At 39.2% G+C, this 20,015-nt stretch overlaps 1 protein-coding gene across 1 annotated transcript in view; it reads right to left on the bottom strand.

Moving 5' to 3' along the window:
* Positions 1 to 20,015, bottom strand: part of tmem232 (transmembrane protein 232) — a 65,044-nt gene that overhangs the window by 3,333 nt on the left and 41,696 nt on the right. The window contains exons 12-13 of the mRNA XM_042333954.1: positions 17,010 to 17,185; positions 6,329 to 6,561 (exon numbers count right to left, since the gene is read on the bottom strand). Coding sequence (XP_042189888.1) covers positions 6,329 to 6,561; positions 17,010 to 17,185 — 409 coding nt within the window. The remainder of the gene's footprint in view (positions 1 to 6,328; positions 6,562 to 17,009; positions 17,186 to 20,015) is intronic.

Genomic DNA, 20,015 nt, shown 5'->3' with positions numbered 1-20,015 from the left:
AGTCATCAATTAATTCATCAATTTAATTTTTAATTCATCAATTAAATAAAAGTCATCAGTTTAATTTGTGAAATAAATTTGGGCTTTGCCATTTAGTCACTGTGGCAAACATTACTTTTAATTACTGTGAACAAAACAAAGTGACACAGAGCAGTCTAAAAAGGCGACCATGTACTCGTGGCTCACCTGGCCTGGGAAAACAAAATATATGAAAAGGAAACTGTTTGTACATCCGTGTTTTGCCTGTAGTTGGTCAATTGTAGTAAGTCAATTGATATGGTCACAGCTGCTGTTAATTTGCAGTTTAAACACTCAATGGTGACCACTCAATTACGCAAAGCAAACAGCTAAGACAACTGTTCCCTCTCCCATGTGTACGCATTACACGCTACATTTGACACCATAAACTTAGAACCCAATTGTATGTAGGGGAAAAAGATTAAGTGATTAATAGGAAATTAGATAATTCATTAGGTAGAGTTTTTTGGGGGGTTGTGACTCTTTCAACCCCTATTTATGTTCTTTCTTTTGCATATGTTGTTCAATAAAAATTAATTAATTAAAAAAAATTATTTACTGTGTATTTATGTGTGAGAAACATAATTTCGAAGACTTGGAAAAAAAGTGCCATGTTTTAATCATAACAATACGGTCACCCCAACCCCCAACTACCGTCCCGACCCTCCTCCCCTGTCCTCCATGCTCAAAAGATCCAAATTAATCTTGAGTGCTGCTCCAAATTAGTCACAAAGAGGCAAGGAGTACTGATGTGAAGTAACTTTTAATTTGCACTACCTTGAGTTGCTATGTCATACCTTTATGAGCTCTCCATAGAAAATATGAATAACAATTAAGGCTGGGATTGAAAGGCAAATCCTTTCATAAGTATCCTAATAAAAAATATTTGCACTTGTTGTGGAGCAAGTGTATATTTGTAGGCAAACATTACAGTATATCCCCTGAAGTGCTTTGAGACATTCTCCCAACGTGAAAGACACAATACCAAATGTAAGGAATATTATTATAAGAAGCCTTTCATAAAGGATGAATGTCTCAAAGCACTTCGTACCAGATGACTGTGATCACCGAGCAGGGAGGGAAGTTCAGAGAATTTGAGTGTTAACAAAAAGGCATAGCCAAAGAGATACAATTTTAAGATCTTTTGCAAATGACAGGAAGAGAAGCACAAACCAAAAGTAATTTGGGGAGAGAATTCTAAAGAAGGTCTGGATACGAATCTTGAAGCTAACCTGCGGGAGCCTGTAAATCCTGGCAAGGATACAGGGCTGTGTGTGTGTGGAGCTTTGTAATGGATGCCTGGAGTTTGGTACAGGAGAGAATTTGGACTTCAGAGTTTTAGATGAGTTGGAGCTTATGGACGACGGAGATAGGGAGGCTTGCAAGTAGAGTGTTGGAGAAATCTTGCCTTCGGGTGATAAAAGCATGAATGAAGGTTTTGAATTATCAAGTGGATTCATCCAGATCATTTGAGTTTTGCTTGAGCTTCTAAGTGCCAGATGCTCCCATGGTGATGCATAAATTATATTGCCCTGCATAAAAACTGCTTAAAATGATTCCAAAAAGTACACTTTTAGTTTATCTCTTGTTGGTAAAACTAAACAAAGCAAGTGATATTTATTGGCATTTCTATATGCAATAATAGTCTCCATAGATTTGCTGTTAGAAGGTAACAGCTGTCCAGGGTAGTAGGGATGATTTTCTATTTCTGATGTTATATTGAGCATGAAACAGTCAACCAGCTGTTACTTGCGAATAAAAAGTGAAATTAGAATGAAGAACTGAAATCAAACAATTGTTTAAGTGCATTATTGCATCTTTTGAATAAGCTTAAAATTTCAATGGATATTTATTTACCACAGTGAAAACATCTCAATTCAGTATTTTTGAATTCCATACTTCATAGTTGAATTCTGTAATTTATGAATCTTTTAGCATTCAATTTCCTGAATTAGTTACTTTAAAATTAGGAACTATTCATTATTGCAGATTCAAAGAAACAAACTTCTTCCAGTTTTAACAAAAAGATCAACGCTAAGCCCTAAAAAGCACAGTAGCACAAAGTCCTGTCAACATGGATTTAAAAGAGACAATCTATGTCTCCTTAATTGATGGAATTCTTTGAGGCGGTAAGTATAAGGAAAATGCAGTGAATTTATGGGTCTAAATTCCGTGCAATTCTCTATCAATTAAATAATTCAATGTCACAGAATTTGGGAGAAAGTATTAATATGCATTTCATTAAAAGACATATCAAATTCCGTACATTGTTTTTGTGGTGCAAATGTTTGTATTTTATTAGAGTAAAATTCTTTATTAATAATAATCCTTTCATTTGATATAGCGCAGTTCACGTCAGAAGGACACCTCACAGGAAATACTGTAAAGTGTAGTGACTATGTATTTGAATTACCAAATGACCAATTTTATTTGGGGCTTATTGGCCAGGACATTGGAGAAACCCCCTTCTCCTTTTGAATACTGTGATGAACGTTTAACATCTACCTGAATAGGCAAATGGGACTTTGGTTTAACGTCATATATGAAGGACAGCCCTTCCAGCAAAACACCACCTGTACCACACTGGAGTGTCTGCTTAGACTGTGAGTTCAAAGTCCTAATGTGCGGCTTGAACCCACAACCTTCTAACTCAGAGGAGACAATGCAACCAACTGAGTCAGGCCGACACCTTAATTGGTTCTCATTAACAGGTGAGATTCAGAGCAGTGTTATTTTCCTATTCAAATTATGTTTATTGGTGACTTTTACCACCAGTGCTAAGATACAATCAGTAGATCTAGGTGTTAAAAAGCTGCACGCTAGTGTCCAAGGAACCATTATGACAGCTTGTGTAGCAGGAAGGATGGGGAACCAGTTTCTTTATGTAGAATTATATAAACTGTACAGGACAGAACAGTATTCGGCACAACTAGTCCATGCTAATGTTTATACTCCACGTGGATATCCCCTTCTCCCTTATATTCCCTTTTCTATACCTTTATGTGAAATATTGTTTAACTTCAACTATGACTGCTTTCAGCCACAAAATATTGGTCTCAACAATGTCATTCTAAATGGGCAGCCTTCCTTTGAAGATACAAGGAATCAACAGGCTGCAAGTGGATGAACATCAAAAAAGCTATGCTGAACATCGCTTCTGGCAGAGGTCCGCAGAACCAACCCTTCTCCACCTCAGGCGCTGGCAGCAACAGCCTCCACGGCTGCGCACTCAACCTCACTTAAGCCAGTCAGGAACCTGGGTATCTGGTTTGACCCTGAACTGTCCTTTCTTCCCCACATCCGCGCCAAGACTGGCATTGCCTACCACCACCTCCGCAACATTGCCAGACTCTGCCACTGCTTCACCCCTCAGGCTGCCGAAACCCTCACCCACGCATTCCTCACATCAAGGCTCGATTACGGGAACTCTCTCCTCATCGGCTTTCCCAACTCTTCCCTTCACAAGCTGCAGATCATCCAAAACTCTGCAGCTCATGTACTCTCACGCACCAGGCTCCGTGACCCTATCACTCCCACCCTCGCCCGACTCCACTGGCTCCCCATCCCCCAGAGGATCGAGTTCAAAATCCTCGTCCTCACCTTTAAAGCTATCCATGGCCTTGCCCCTCACCTCTCTGACCTGCTGACTCCCTACCAACCTGCCCTCTCCCTCCGTTCATCGGGCTCCAGCCTGCTCCATGTCTCCCGCCCGACCAGCCCTACCATCCCACGGTCCCTTCTCCTCGCTTCCTCCCTTGCCTCCTTCAAGGCCGGTCTCAAGACCCTTCTCTTCGACCGTGCCTTTGGTCGCCCTCCCACCTCTCTGCCTTCCCTAACCCCTACACCACCCCTCCCCCATGCTCGGGCCCCGACACCTGACTGTTCAGTGCTTTGGGACGTCCTCCCGACGTGAAAGGTGTTCTATAAATGTAATGTTGTTGTTGTTGTCTTAAAATGCAAGCTACAATCTGCAATTGCAAGCTGATTAAGAGGATAAACTAACTTAACTGACCACCCTCCTCATGGCTACCATCTCTTCGACTTGATTTACAAGTTCTTCCACAGTTCACAGACTTCACACTTCAGATACACTTTGACATATTTTTTTGCCTGCGTTGGAAAGATTACCCCTCAAATTTTCCAACTGAATAAATCAAAATGAAAAAACACCTTAAAGGACCTCCAGCAGATTCAGCTTATTGATACATATATTTGCAGCTGGAGGTGAGAGGGTTGTAATTAGGCTACCATTATTTTCATTCTCTATATGTTTGTGGCCCTTTTTGAGTCAATGTTTATATCTCTGTGTACTTGTTTAATATTTACACATTTGTCTATGTATAGGTGTGATTTAGATATGGGAGGGCAGTGGAATAGTAATAATGGCATTATTTAGACTTTACTATTAATTAGCCAACAATAACTTTGTAATAATTTGTTTGCAATATTTCTAATGACACCACATTATGCAAATGAGGTAACAAATGCAAGCAGGAATAAACATTCAAAAATATATCTAACATAAAATGATGGATTAAGATATAGCAAATGGATTTCAATGTAGGCATCAGATCTAGCAAATCATTAACAATGTTCTTTCTTGAACCTTGGTTTGGAATTTAAAGATAAATAAGAGCAACTTTACATGGCGGATCATCAATCACGAGATATATTTGATACTCCAAATAAAGATATATTGCCACCATGAGGTGTGAATCAAAACTGCAATAAAGTACTCAATTCAGACAAAAGACATTCAAATTGTGGAGTTTAATTGAAGAACTTGCATTTTTATAGTGCCATTTCTTGAAATTTCTTGGAGCACTTCACAAATAATTATAATAACAAATAATTGTTATTAATTGTAATAATTCTTAACCACATAGCAGCCATTTGCACCAGCAAGGTTCAAAAAATAGCCATTTGTGTATGATCAATTAATCTGAAGTGAAGTATGAATGTTTCAAATGACCCATTCTGGTGCAGATGCTTTTTTCCTCCCAGTAATTAATTCTTTGTTACCATCAGTGCACTAAATATTTTCTAATTCTCCTCGAACGCTTTTTGTCACTATATATTTTTTTGCCCTCTCGTTCCCATCCTGCAGAAGAGAGGAAATATTCCTATTTACTTTATCATATCTCTATAATATTTTTGTAGATTTATATCAGGTCAAAACGTATTGCTCTCTGCTCTAGTGCAAAAAAGCCATAACTTTTCAGCCAAAACCCTTGTTTCTGAGAAATATCCTATTTCCTTACATTTGGTGTAATGCCTTTCATGTTAGGAGGACGTGTGAGTTCAAAGTCCTGAATTGGTGCTTGAACCCACAATCTTCTGATTCAGAGGCAAGAGTGACACCAACTGATCCCGAACGATACACTATCTACATTGGACCTGTCTATTGCTTTTATATCCTTCCTATAATAGTGTGTGTAAAATTTCCAACAGTCACCTAATTAAAATCTTGTACACATTCACCCTTGTCTTCTTGTTTTTCTACTCTGTACCTTTAGGTATAAAACAAGTGTTTGTCATTTGTCATTTTATTGCCTCCATCACTCCCATCCTCACCCGACTCCACTGGCTCCCCATCCCCCAGAGGATCAAGTTCAAGATCCTCGTCCTCACCTTTAAGGCCATCCATGGCCTTGCCCCCTCCTACCTCTCTGACCTGCTGAATCCCTACCAACCTGCCCTCTCCCTCTGTTCATCGGGCTCCGGTCTGCTCCATGTCTCCCGCCCGACCATCGGTGGCCGGGGTTTCAGCCTCTCTGCCCCCACACTCTGGAACTCCATCCCACGTCCCTTCACCTCGCTTCCTCCCTTGCCTTCTTCAAGGCCGGTCTCAAGATCCTTCTCTTCGACCGTGCCTTTGGTCTGCCTCCCACCTCTCTGCCTTCCCTCACCCCTACACTACCCCTCCCCCATGCTCGGGCCCTGACATCTGACTGTTTAGCGCTTTGGGATGTCCTCTATTACTATAAATGTAATTTTGTTGTTGTTGTATCTACCTCAACTGCTACCCTTAATGTGTAGAGCTGTGTCATATGCAAACCAAGATCCCCTGATCCTCTACTCCATTTAATATCTTTAAGGTGCATTTGCTTTCCCTATTCTTCCTTCCAAAGTGTACTATTTCATATGTTTCTACCCTGAACAAACTATCTGCCTATCTGACATAAATGTTGTAGCTGCAACGGTTCAGATTTTAGATGTTTATTTACAACACCAGGTCTAATGAACTTGTTATAATAGTATAACTGGAAGTAAAAACAAGTAAGTGCAAATGTTGAGAATTCATTCATACCTGAGGGTAAGACCTGACATTTTTTTTTCTATCTTAGGTTGTCTGGGAAGTGGAGCTCGTTGTGGTGGTAGCTGAGGCACAGGAAGGTGAGGAACCACAGAAGGCAGGTAGAGCTGAGAAAGAATACTTCCTATTCTGTAACCTATATGTGGAGCTGCACTTAAGCTTCTGGGAGATGCTGAAATTTTCAGGTTTCCATTAATGCAAGGATTTATTGGGCCGTTTAACTCTGCCTGAAAAGAGGAAAACAGAACATCAATTCAACTTAATTTAAGCTAGGTACTTGTTCTGCATCCTTATGTGAAAATTACCATTTATTACACCATCTTAATGGTCTGTGAAACCATGAAATACCAGTCCAGCAGACTATTTATCACCCAAAAGGGTAAATATTCAGTTCCTGTCAATTTAAGTTTCAGAAATGCACTAACTCTATAGCTGAAGCCTATAAGCTGGGCCAATAGAAAGTGCGGTGGCAATTTTTCTGTGGAATCCGCCATAAACAGCGTCCTCTGGTATAAACTCCGCTAAAATCGGCTACTGCAGTTTCTGGTGCCATGGGGCTCTGCGCGCTGCTGCTGGTTGTTTACCCCACATTACTGTGGTTGGGGCTGACACTCCAGTTCAGTGCCGGGGGAAGCGCTGCACTGAATTGCTGCATTCAGTGCTCCAGACACGTACGCATGGTGAAGCGCAAGTGGGAAATGGGCTTCGCTCCACTCCGAGGCCTCGCTGTTGAAATTGTCTGTGTATCTCTCTCCTGTGTATGTGTTTGTGTGGGTGTGTCTGTGTGTCTCTTCATTTCTCTTCAACCGTGCCTTCAGCTCCCCTCTCGACTCTCTACCCCTTCCTCGCTCCCTCCCTTCCCTCCCCTCACCCTGACCATTTCCCCCCTGCTCGGGTCTCGACCCAACTGTACAGCGCCTTGGGACGTCCTCCCGACATGAAAGGCGCTCTATAAATGCAATCTTGTTGTTGTTGTCTCTCCTGTGTTTGTGACTGTCTGTGTGGGTGTGTCTGTGTGTCTCTCTCTCCTCTGTATATGTTTGTGAGTGTCTCTCCTCTCTTTGTGTGTTTGTTTATGAGTGTCTGTGTCTCTCTCTCCTCTGTCTGTATGTGTGTGTTTCTGTGTGTGTGTGTGTGTATATGTGTGTCTTCTGTGTCTGCGAGTATGTATCTGTTTTGGTGTGCATCTCTCTCTCGCTCTCTGAGAATAGCACTAATGACCCCCATTCCACCTCCCGAAATTGCCCACAAAATTTGCCAAATTTCCCTGCAATTCTGGACAAATATTTCCGCAATATAAGGCACGTTAGTGCAGACTCCCTTCTCCCCTCCCCCTTATACATACAAGTAGGGAAAATGAACATCTATTCACTATAGAAAAAACAGACCCACACATCAATAGTCCACTGTCAGAATAAGATAGTACCTCCCTGTGTGTTACCCAAATATTCCTCAGGCTCGAGAGACTGTCTAGGAAGGACTCCGACATCCGATATTTATTTTTTACATAATTCATCAAGATTATGATGAATAACCTAAATAATATTTCAATTAAAGCTCTACATTTGTTTAAAATTCCATTTGTAGAAACATTTATAAAAAAAATTACACAGAATTAAAATTTTTAGGAAAATGTAGGTAATAAATAAAATGGAAGACAGGTCAAAATCCCCTGACTAGCAGATTCATATCCAAGCGCCCTTAATTACACTACGCTCAAGCGTTTAAGGCAGGCACTACTGGGAATTTGCAATCATGCCATGAAACTCAGTGGTAAGGAAATAGTTTCTGGATCCCCTGTGGCATTTCCCCTCTGAGCTGGAGCATTCAAATCTGCCATGAGAGAACTGACATTGTGACTGCATCCTACATCCTGGAAGTAGCATATAGCAAGTGTTGCTTTATTACTTAAAAAAAGGCTCTAAATTGTGCAGCCCTGTTCCATGTAAGCAAATGAGTGTGAAGGTCTTGGCAAGGGAGGTGCACTGTAGTGCGGAGAATGGGAAAGTCAACAAAAAAGAGTCTGGGAAATACTGAAAGATTTGTGGCAGACAAGACAGAGCATTAAAAGAGGATAATATTATATTAGAGCAGCTGAATTAGATATTAAGTCTAATGGAGCTCCAGGGGGGTGCAGAAGAGTACAGTATCCACCCCCCTGAAAATTTCTCTCCTCTTTCCTGAAGGTACTGAGTTGTGCTGGGCAAAGTTTAGTCACCCTGATTACTTCACCTAAATGCCCATTCATCCATTGTGATGATGATATTTGACAGGCTACCTACCCACTGTGGGGAATCACAGCTGAGCCCAGTCTTATTCTTAACCAACATCAGCTTGTGCATTTCCAGCCTTAGATCTGGGGATCAATGAAAACCTTGAATGATTTTCCTCCTCCTTGGCCTAATAGCATTGAGGTCAATTATAACAACCCTATCACTGCGTTGGGTAAGATCACCTAACTCATCATAGATCAGCGATTAAACCTGCAACCTTTCCACTGCTGTGTGGCTCAGTTCCACACAGTTTCTCAAACATTCTGTTAATAGTGCAAGAATCCAGAGCTGTTATCATGCATCATCCAGAGTTTCTATCCAGAGTTGCACATCCAGAGTCACTATCATGCAACTATCGCTCAGGGGGACCCCTGGGTCTCATTTCTCTATAGAGCAGCAGGAGACAAGACACAGTGCTCAGTATATCAGTTGTGGTGCGCACCTTGGAAACATTGCAATAGTGATTCTGTTTAGCTATAGAAAGAAAACGTGTTATAGAAATAGTTTATTATTTTAGCTCAGTTAGATTAAAATTACCACATGAAAACACACACAATTAGTTTCAGAAACTGGAGGAGGGTGTTACACGCTGGGAACCATTAACATCTTTCTCTTTATTATGGCTTTTTTGTACTTTAGAAACTACATTTTAATGTTGTGTTTTGTAATGTAAATTAACTGAGGGAAATAATTACTTACAAAACATTAAACAGATAATATTTGTTTGCCTACAAACGTACAGTCACTACATTTTACAATAAATCCTGTGAAGAGCTTTGAGATAATTCATCAACACAATAAAGTGCAATGTCACATGTAAGGATTATTATTATTTACTTATTATTCAGCAAAGTATTACCACTACTATAATATTTCCATATGTTCTTTGACTATATTAGGTTTTGGACTGAATACTGGAAAAGTATATGGAACAAAATGATTTTGCTTCCAATTTTCCCTCATTACAGGCTGCGTCTGTGGGTAGTAGCAGCCCTCTGTTGCCTTGTCCAAAGGCCTTTTTTCACAAGTGACCCAAGGTTTTGAATGTCAGTAGGCAATCAAACTGCAGGGGGAATCACAGCTGAGATAACTCTGGTGTTAGTCCAGTATCCACTCATGCACACTTCCAGCAAGAGTTGCTTCTGTAAGATCCTCTCAGTCGTTTTCAAATCCCTTCATGCCCTCACACCTCCCTACCTATCCGATTTGCTTACACCCCACCTGCTGCCTTCATTCGACCGGTTCTGGCCTCCTGTTCATCCCTTAGCCCCGTGCCTTCAGCCACTATGGCCCAAAACTCTGGAACTCTCTCCCTCAATCCCTCTGCCTTGCCCCCTCACTCCCACCTTCAAATCCCGCCTAACGACCTTCCTTTTTGCTTGTGCTTACTATCACCTCCCCCCTCTCCCTCTCCTCTTGGCTGGGGGTCAGACTTGCCACTATCAAGCGCTCTGGGATGCTACCCCGTGTGAAGGGCACTATATAAATGCAAGTTGTTATTTTATGGAGGAGAAGAAGTAGGTTTTCAGGCAGGATTTAAAGACAGATAGAGAGGGAGTGAGACGGAGGTTAGAAGGATGGAGTTGCAGAGCTTGGGGTGTAGTTGCTGAAGGTTTGGCCATCAATGGTGGGCGGAGAGGTTAGAGCAGCACAAGCAGACCAGACTTTTCTGCCCCAAACACAGCACTCAGACTGCCCTTGTCAGTTACCAATGACATTTTCACTCTCTGCGACAGAGCTTTCCTCTGCAATCTTGCTCTCTGCTGCTGCTTCTGACACTGTTGACCCCTCACCCTTCTCGATCACTTCTCTTTCATCCACTTCCAAGGGACGAAGGGACCATACACTCTTGATTCCAATTGTACGTAATCTAATGCGTCCACTTTATCTCCTCAAATGGTTTCACCTTCTGCCCTCGCCCGGTCATTTGCGGGGTACCTAAGGGCTCTATTCTGAGTGATTTTGGTTATCTCTCTCTTGGTGACGCTTGTAGACATGTATGTGGATGACACCCAAATCTACTTTTCTATTTAAGAAATCAAGGTCTGGATGTGCCTCAACTTCTTGCAGCTCATCGAGTATACGACAGAAGTCATTCTCCTTGGCTCCTACCAAAGTCTACTCACTGTTGGATCTGTTTCCTCAGTCTCCCTGGCCTTAATTCCTATCACATACAAACTACCACTAATACCTTCATTCAAGCTTTTATTACCCTTCCTGATTTGACTTTGCAAATGCATTCCTTGCCGGTTTCCCCACTTCCAGATCTTTCCAATAAGTATTTGTTTTGAATATGGCAAGATAATATTGTTTTTAATTGACTTTGTCCAATTTTAAATAGTAAGCCTTGATTATTTTAAGGCTGAGAATTTCTTTCTAGAAAGTACCCCAGCTATTCTCTATCTTCTTCTCCCTGCAGATCAACTCTCCATATCGAAATCTCTTCCAAGCTTCTTGGAATGTGATAATTCAGAACCCTTTAATAAAACTGTTCCTTGTATTTGATATAGCGCCTTATCACGTCTTTGAGATGTCTCAAAGCACTTCATAGAATATATTGTAAAGTGAATTGATTGTATATTTTGTGGGTGAAACGCGGCAGCCAATTGTGCACAGCAAATTATTCCAATCTTATTATTATTCTATGTCCTCCACCCCGAAAAGTTTCATAGCTTTCTACCACTGAACCAGTTTTTATTTTCAATTGAGAATCACAAGCAAGTAGCATCATTACAAAATTCTGCTATCATTACATTTCCAAAATAACTTCTACGAATGATCTTTATAACCCAGAGGATATATACAATGTCAAAACCCCCGTGGTCTAATTTATTCTACGATCTATAACTTCAACATTTTTGGGACTGAGATATTTCTAGGGATAATTTAGTTAAAGAATTCCACAAGAATGTGCTCATCTTGGATTTCTGGCAAAAGAAGTAATTAAAAGATACAAAGGAGAATGTTTTTCTAAAAAATGGGGCTTCATGATGGACATTAGTCTTTCTGGTGTTGTGCATTTTTATGTTCCCAGATCGCTCATTTTAATCTATTCACAATCTCTAAGGCTTTACCTCAAGAGTTTTTCCCCTAATAAATGTTGCTGAGTGAAAATGTTCTTGCTGGTCATACATAATTGGATCTAAATTATTTACGCTTACATAATCCGCTCTCACGCTAATCCTAATTTTAATAAGAGCTAGATAAGGATTAGCCTAATTTTAGTAGGAGCTGGATAGAGATTATCCTTTTCTTCAGTAAAAAAAATCCAACATACGAAAAACATTAACCATCACAGAGTTCTGCTACCTTTACAATCCAAAAAAAATCATCTTGAGAAAGGATTGGTTATGGAAGTGAACACACGTGGCAATACAAAATCACTGACAAATGTGAACTGCATAAGTAAACAAATGTGGGACATATGCAATGAATTAGAACACAATTTTAATTAGAACACAAAACCTAGAGGTAACAATAGACATATCTGTTTCTGACAATGATATGACAATTAAAGATAAAGAAAATGAACTGAATGTTAGGATGAATATAAACATACCATACTAGTGTACAGAAGGTATGCTAAAGATAAAAATTATAAACCTTTAACATAAACTGGAATAGCATCAAGATGATCCCAAATGTAAAGCAAAAATCAATGAACAAGATCAGGAAAATGTAAAGTTTGAAAAATAAGGCACATAATTGTATATAAAATAATTGTGCACAAAACGGTGATCCAACCTTTTGGCTGCTGAGGGCCGGATGTGCTATTTGAGATACGTCTGCAGGCTGCATAAGCAAAATGTTTGCGTTTCCCTTCCAGAAACATAACATTTAAGGGTTATGGAGGGAGAGTGTGGACCAGATGAAATGGAGGGAAAGTGGGGAGATGATTAAATCGGCCCACGGGCCACTAGTTGGAACACCCTGGATTAGATTAGCACAAACTAATGAATTGCATTAAAGGAGGTCAAGAAAGTAAATCCAAAGGAGCATATAAAGAAATCAGAGAATGTAAATTTAGACCGGATAGCAGAACAACGTATTCACAGATTGGGCTAATCTAATATGCAAGATAATAGAAGTGAAAATATTTGGAATAATCCAAAAATACAATAATTTGTCATAATTGTTGAATGGCTTTTTCTCATCCCAGAGTTCACTTTGTATTTCATGTTCCTGTCCAAACTACAAAAATCTACTTTACTGTAGTTCATACTACAGTATAAGGCAGCTGCCTTATCAATTTAATTAATTTAACCCCTTTTTTTGTAAATTTACCAATCATTTGAGAATAAGACATGCTTATCACCAAGATCAGTAAATTTACTGACGATTAGTTTCATCTCCTAAATTCTGTTTTTTTTAAAAAAAACGCACCTTGCATGTTTACTTTCAGCCTTGAGAATATGTAGTCCCTGGCAATTGAAATGGTATGGAGTAGAGTGCATTTTGGAAAAATTCTCATTCTAGAACGTGACTTTAATTGTATTCAAAAGATGAAAAGCACAAAAATATCAGAATGAAGAGGAATATGTTTCGCAATACATTTCTGCATTTTACCATGAAATTTACTACATACCTCTTTTATTTATTCTGAAAATAATATCACTTATAACTGGAATTATTTTTAGATGCTAGCCTATTGTGAATGAACACTATGGTTTACAATAACTGTATTCAACCTCATATCAACTTAATATAAAATGGACCAAAGGTTATTTATTCAAATGATTTGCCAATATTATTATTCAATGACAGTTGGAGACTCAATCTTGAGAAAAATCCAAAAATGTATTATGAAAATTGGAGCAGGGTAAAATGTTAAAATAATGAAACATTAATGGACGGAAATGAAAAAAAGTTCAATAACTATGTTAAAAAACAATAATTCAACTATAGTGTGGAGCCTTCATTATTAAAAGAACACATTCTAAGAATTATATATCCATGGTTCAAGATTTCACTGAATTTAAATTCTTAAACTGAATTATGGAAACATTTTTTGCTTTATTGCGTATATATTTTTATATAAAATAACTTGTTTAAATACAAGGCTAGTCTCCCTGTTGACAAGAAGGAAACAATATAACATAATTTCAAGTACATACAATGAAAGACTGCCGGAAAACAAAGTATCCATTATTCAATTATATATTTATTTCCAAAAAATATTCAAAACATTATAAAATTCTCAAACATGAAGGTTTTTGCCTGAGATGGAAATTACTGCATAATTGAATAATATAAAAATCTTAAATTAATATTATAATGTAACACTAACATACAAATTTATTTTTTAACAGATAAAATAGTTTTGTTTTTACATATAGGCCTGGGTGATATATTCTGTGGAAAAGCTTTTTCCAATCAATGTCTGAAAGACAAAGTGGACTTATGCAACCTCCCAATTTGAATATTCACATCTACAGCTCTCTCATCCCAATTTATTTTGGCTCTACCCTTCTTCTCCAAATATTTTTCTCTTAAACATCCTAATTTTTCATCCTTAACCCAATTCTGGGTCATTGTTCTATTAAATTTTCTTTGCAAACAGACCATTGCCTGTTTCATGGATTTAACAATATACCGTTAATTGTTTTTTTAAAATCATAATTTTAATCTTCATATCTACTACACAATGGGAAACAATCCACTTTGTAATGTTGCTTGTGGCTTATCAACTTCCTGTCTTATGATCAAAGTTCAAATTAAAATCCTTTAACTCATATTTTCCATGCCTTAGGCTTACGGCATTTTATGCCCTATTTATACGGTAAAAAAATGTGGCATAAAATGAACCATGTATTAGTGAGGGAGCTAAAGCACCATTCTATCATTCTAACCCCCTCTAAAATATCACCAGTAACACCCATGCTTCCTACCAGCACCCAGGTTGCGCATCTGAGTGGTCCCTCTGCTACAGGAGATAAGGTGCCAGCTACCACCGATGGCAGCTCAGAATGCAAGGAGCATCTTGTGACTTCCTTCTCTGAATTGTCAATAACTATCCTATGTAAATGATGCTGCACAGAAAGGTATCCAATTCTGAAATGCTAACACTGGTAGCTGTTTAAGTGTTTACAACAAATAATAATAATAATAATCCTTGCATTTGATATAGGGCTTTTCACATCTTCCAGATGTCTCAAAGTGCTTCACGCAATATACTGTAAAGTGAATTGACTTTATATTTGTGGGCAAAACGCAGCAGCCAATTGCACACAGCAGTGTCCCACAAACAGTTGTGGATTAAAGTGACCAATTTATTATTGTTTTTTTTCTTGAGGAATTATTATCAGGCTTGTGGAGTAAGGAAACTTGCCCAGGGTTACAACATGCTGGGAATTGAACCTAGGTCTCTCACTTGTGAGGCCAGTGCTCTAACCACTGAGCTACAGGGCTCCACATGAATCTTCATCCAATGTTACCGTCATCATGTTGGAGCCCTGTAGCTTAGTGGTTAGAGCACTTACCTCGCAAACGAGAGACCTGGGTTCAATTCCCAGCATGTTGTAACCCTGGGCAAGTTTCCTTACTCCACAAGCCTGATAATAAACCCTCAAAAAAAATAATAATAATCCATAAGACAAATGCTGGACTTGTATGTTTCACTGAAATATCCAGTCATCATGAATTGTAAATTAAGATATCAATTCAATTGGCATTTACTCTTCAAAGCATCATCACATGTTAAACTGCAATTTTGTTTTCCACTTTGCTGCACCCTGCATTTCATATTCCTACTGTGAAAGCAGTTTCTTTCAAATTCCTCAGGGTTGTTTCTTTAACTTGATGACCTGTTTTCATATGAATAATTACCTTTTCTCAATTGTGTATTTTGTCAGAAATATCCAAAGCATGTCTCAGTAGCTGGTATATTCAAAAAGTACCATGCAGTAACTTCATTAGCTACATTTTATACCTTCATAACAGTGTATGAATATGTAGAGAAGCATCTTTAATTTTGTTAGAGAATTTGAATTTCATACATTTATAGGGGATTAATAATATCTACCTGACATTCACAAAATCCAAGAATTGTCTATTAATCCTTAACTTGCTCATAAAGCTTCTATGAAGTTCAAAACAATCTTTTTTTCTACCTGACCTACTTGCTTTACATGGCAAACCACCCAATCTGTTTGGGAATTGAAATAGAAGTTGGACAGTGACACAAAATGTCAGATTGGAATGTATATGCTGGGTAGCTCAAAATTTAAAAGCATGCCATCAACATCTTCAATACAGCTACTGCAAAGTACGCACAATGCAACACACATAAATGGTCCAAAATATGTGTAAACCGGATACAGAATTCTTTTGGATATTGAAACAGACAAATTCGGTGAACAACAACAACAAAATTACATTTGTATGGCGGCTTTCGTGTCAGGAGGATGTCCCAAGGTGCTGAACAAGTACAGAAACCTAGATTTCTAATCAGATAGCTATGATAAATCTGGTCCACATATTTCTGTTTTTAATGCACTTACACTAAATTATTTTATGGAATTAAATTATCTAATCAAAAATGCAGTTCAAAATTAAATAGTGTCCATCATGTACAATATTTTTCCAACCCAAAGTTGAAGTGTTATAGTTTGCTGACTTAAACAATTTTGACTTAGAGAAAAAAAATTTAAATTATGATCTGGGCTGAGGGATATAGTGGAAGCCGGTTAAGCCGGACGCTGGAGGACGGGCATTTTGTCTGACTTAAGAGGTGTCCAAGGTTAGCCAAAATACCACTCCCCCCAGCAGAGCAGCGCCACCGACGCTGTAGAATAATATGTAATAATGTTGTTTCATGAAGCAATGTTAACTAACCAGTTAACATACTCTCACAAAACGAAGCGGCATCTCCACCCTCACATTGGATGGGAAGGGGACCAATTAAGGCGGCGCTGAGGTGATTGACAGCTTGAAGCCGCTTGTGAATAGATAGGTTCCACTCATTCACAAGCTGCTCAGCTGTCAATCAATTGTCATTTCCCTCTCTTGTTCTTCCCCGTTCCTCCGGCCCCTCACTGATTGACAGCCCAACTCCAGCCACTTGTCAATTATTATTTGACTCCACCCATCTACATCCCGGACTTCCTTGTGGTTGAAGGCTCGACACATAGAAGGCCTTAGTGAGTACAGTTTGTCCGGATTAACCAGATTTCCATCTGAATTAACAGGTATATTTACAACAACTAAGAATACAAATGAATCGTGACCGGGCGTTTTCTTCGATTTGCCTGACGTCCGTGGTTAACTGGCGTATGGCAAAAACGTATTCCACTGTATTACGTGTAAAATTAGGTTATGATGAGCATGATTGCTTCTGCTACAATATATAACAGATAAACGTTTTGTTTCATACCCCTGCCAATATTCAATGAAACACAAATTACCTCAGCTATTTTAATAGCTGTCAGCATTCCACTGTTGTGTTTCCAGCTTTGCTTTCGCAGAGCACTCCATGCAGCATACCTCAGCCCCTCTCGATTCTTGTCACCAGTGAGAATCTGACAGACCTTTGCCAGACTGTATGCTGCTCCATAGCAAATAAACCAGCTACTATCATGATCTGTCAGATAAATAATGTAAGAAACACTGTCATAAACCAAGCTGAACATTTTGAATTTGTATTTGTTAGTTTCATAAAGAGACCAGAAAATCAAAAATCGATATAATGATGACTCTCATTTATGCCAGTAATTTATTAACTGGTGGTTTCATAATTGTACTGTAATATTCTCTTATTGAAGACTCTAACCACATTGGATACCTATAGTTGTTTCTGCAACTTGAGGATGGATGGTTTGCAATTAGTATATGTTTTTATCAATGCCTGAAGCTTAATTTAAAAAATGCAGCATATAATTAGGACGAGCAAAAATTAATAATAATACAGATTCTGCAGATCTAAGGGTGAAATTCCACTGGCTATTAGGGTTACAGACTTTGGTCTTGTATACTTGTAATGGAATTTCTATATTGTATACCCTCTGAAATCTGTAATACCACCAAGGAAAATGTTATTCCTGGACTCCTTAGCAACAATCACACAATACATTCCGCTATTAAAATGCAGTCTCGTCACAGAGTTTGCCATATTATAAAATCTCCGGAAATATCTTGAATAATTGCAGGCAGGTTGTGTAACATCAATAGGAATGATATCCGTGTTTCTGCCATAAACTGTAAAGAAAGCTATCAAGCCATCCGAGATATTATCCTACTTGAGGACACTATATAAGTGTAAGTTGTTGTTATTGTATCATATATTAGTAATCATCAAAATGTTACCTCAGTACCATAAAACTTTTTATTATTGGATTTTCACCAACTTCAAGGCATTTTGAAAAGCTTTCCAGAGCATTCCACATCTTTACGACCTCTCTGAAGAGATGTCCCATGTAACGGACACATCTTGTATTTAAATACCTTAATCAAATCACCTTGTGTCCTCCTTTCGTTTTAGGAATACCTGTATAACGTCAGTCAATTTAGCTCTCAGCATAACTAAGCCTCTTCAGCCCAGGTATTAATCTAGTAAACCATACCTGGACACCCTCCAAGATTAATATAATCTTCCTAACATTAAGTGCCCAAACCAGTACTTCAAACGAGATCTGACCAGCACTCTACATTACTGGAGCAGAACCTCCTTACTTATATATTCCAGACCTATTGTACAAAGCCCAGCATCCTATTTGACGTATTTCCTGCTTTCTACACCCAGAAATTAGATCTTATTGATGTCTGGATTTGAGCCCTAATTTCTCTTCCCTTATCTACCACTCCTTGTGCTTGTGTCTTTGTCACCTCTCGGCTGGACTACTCTAACGCCCTCCTCGCCGGTCTCCCATCCACTACCATCCATAAAATCCAAATCATTCAAAACTCTGCCGCCCGCATTCTCACCTGCACGAAACTCCGCTCCCCGATTACCCCAGTCCTTGCCAGACTGCACTGGCTGCCTATCCCAGAGAAGATCGATTTCAAGATCCTCACCCTTGTATTCAAGTCCCTGCACTCCTCTGCACCCCCCCTACCTCTCTGACCTCCTCTCTCCTCAAAACAGTACCGGTTGCCTTCGTTCCTCCGGGTCTGGCCTCCTCCTCATCCCCTGAGTCCTCCGCTCCACCCTTGGCAGCCGTGCCTTCAGCCACTATTTTTTTCGACCGCACCTTTGGTCACCTTCCCCCCCTCCCCCGGCTCGGTTCCAGGATCCGTTACTATAAAGCACTCTGAGACGCCGTCTGGCGTAGAGGGCGCTATATAAATCCAAGTTGTTGTTGTTGTTCCCTATTTAGAATGTATGATTATCCAATGCCTCAATATCCTTTGAAAATAGGAGATACAAAACTGAACACTATTGGATCTAGTATGCAGCAATTTGAAATGCAACTTTTTAATGAGGAAACACACAGGAACTCCACTCCAATGTAATCTTGACTATGTATGCAATCAAGTTCCTACGGGCCTGTGTAACCTTACCTTGTTCCCTTTGTATTTTGTACCGTGCCGTTTTGTAACTGGAGCCATCAAAATGGGAGCAATCAAATGTTGTTCTGGTTACCTTAAGGAATGGAATCCCCATTTATGACTCAGAGTCCCTATTTATGAATCAGAGTCTTGTTTGAAAGCCTTCAGAGTCCCTATTTATGAATCAGAGTCTTGATTGAAAGCCTTGCTCTTCAGACCTCAGTAATCCTAATGTGCTCTTGCCAATGATCTATTTAAGGATGTAATAGCTAATCATGGATTGGCCTATCCTCCACAACTAATTATAGATCCGTGCATTAAAGACGTTGAAGCCCTTGCAGATGATGTTTGCCACGTGGTAATGTGGGATGCTCTTATAGTCACATGAGTATGGTCAATCACCTCTTGTTCTCCATTTATACTGGCTCTCTGATAGAAATGCTGATAGCAATCAATCCATGTCTGCTGGCTTCTTCCAAAAAAAGATTAATCATCAGGCAGCTTTCCTGCAAAATGCTTCTATCAATGGATCTACTGCCTGAAAGCCTCAGCTGCTGCCTGAAATAACCCGGCAGCATAAAAATTCACAGCAATGTGCAATACCATCAACAAGACTGTTATCACTGATGAGCTCATTGCCACATTTCAGGCAATTAAATAACATCTAAGCAGAATGGGTTATAAATGTTACATTAACACAATTCTTCTTTCAAATGCTGATTGACCTTCAGTTGATTTCCAGCTTTTAGTGATATTATTCCAGAGTTTTTGTCTTCGCAGTTTCTTTTTTACTCTCTGGTGGTTCTTGACTTTATATATTTGCTTCCTACAGGTAAACCTGCAATCAACTGTCAACCTGCTGATAAACCTCATCACCCACTGATTCTCCATCATACCACATTTGATTGCTTCCATTTTGATTGCTC

The sequence above is a fragment of the Callorhinchus milii genome, unplaced genomic scaffold (genome assembly GCF_018977255.1).
Source record: "Callorhinchus milii isolate IMCB2004 unplaced genomic scaffold, IMCB_Cmil_1.0 Scaffold1, whole genome shotgun sequence".
Lineage (NCBI taxonomy): Eukaryota > Metazoa > Chordata > Chondrichthyes > Chimaeriformes > Callorhinchidae > Callorhinchus > Callorhinchus milii.
This window is presented reverse-complemented; position numbering and strand designations above follow the sequence as displayed.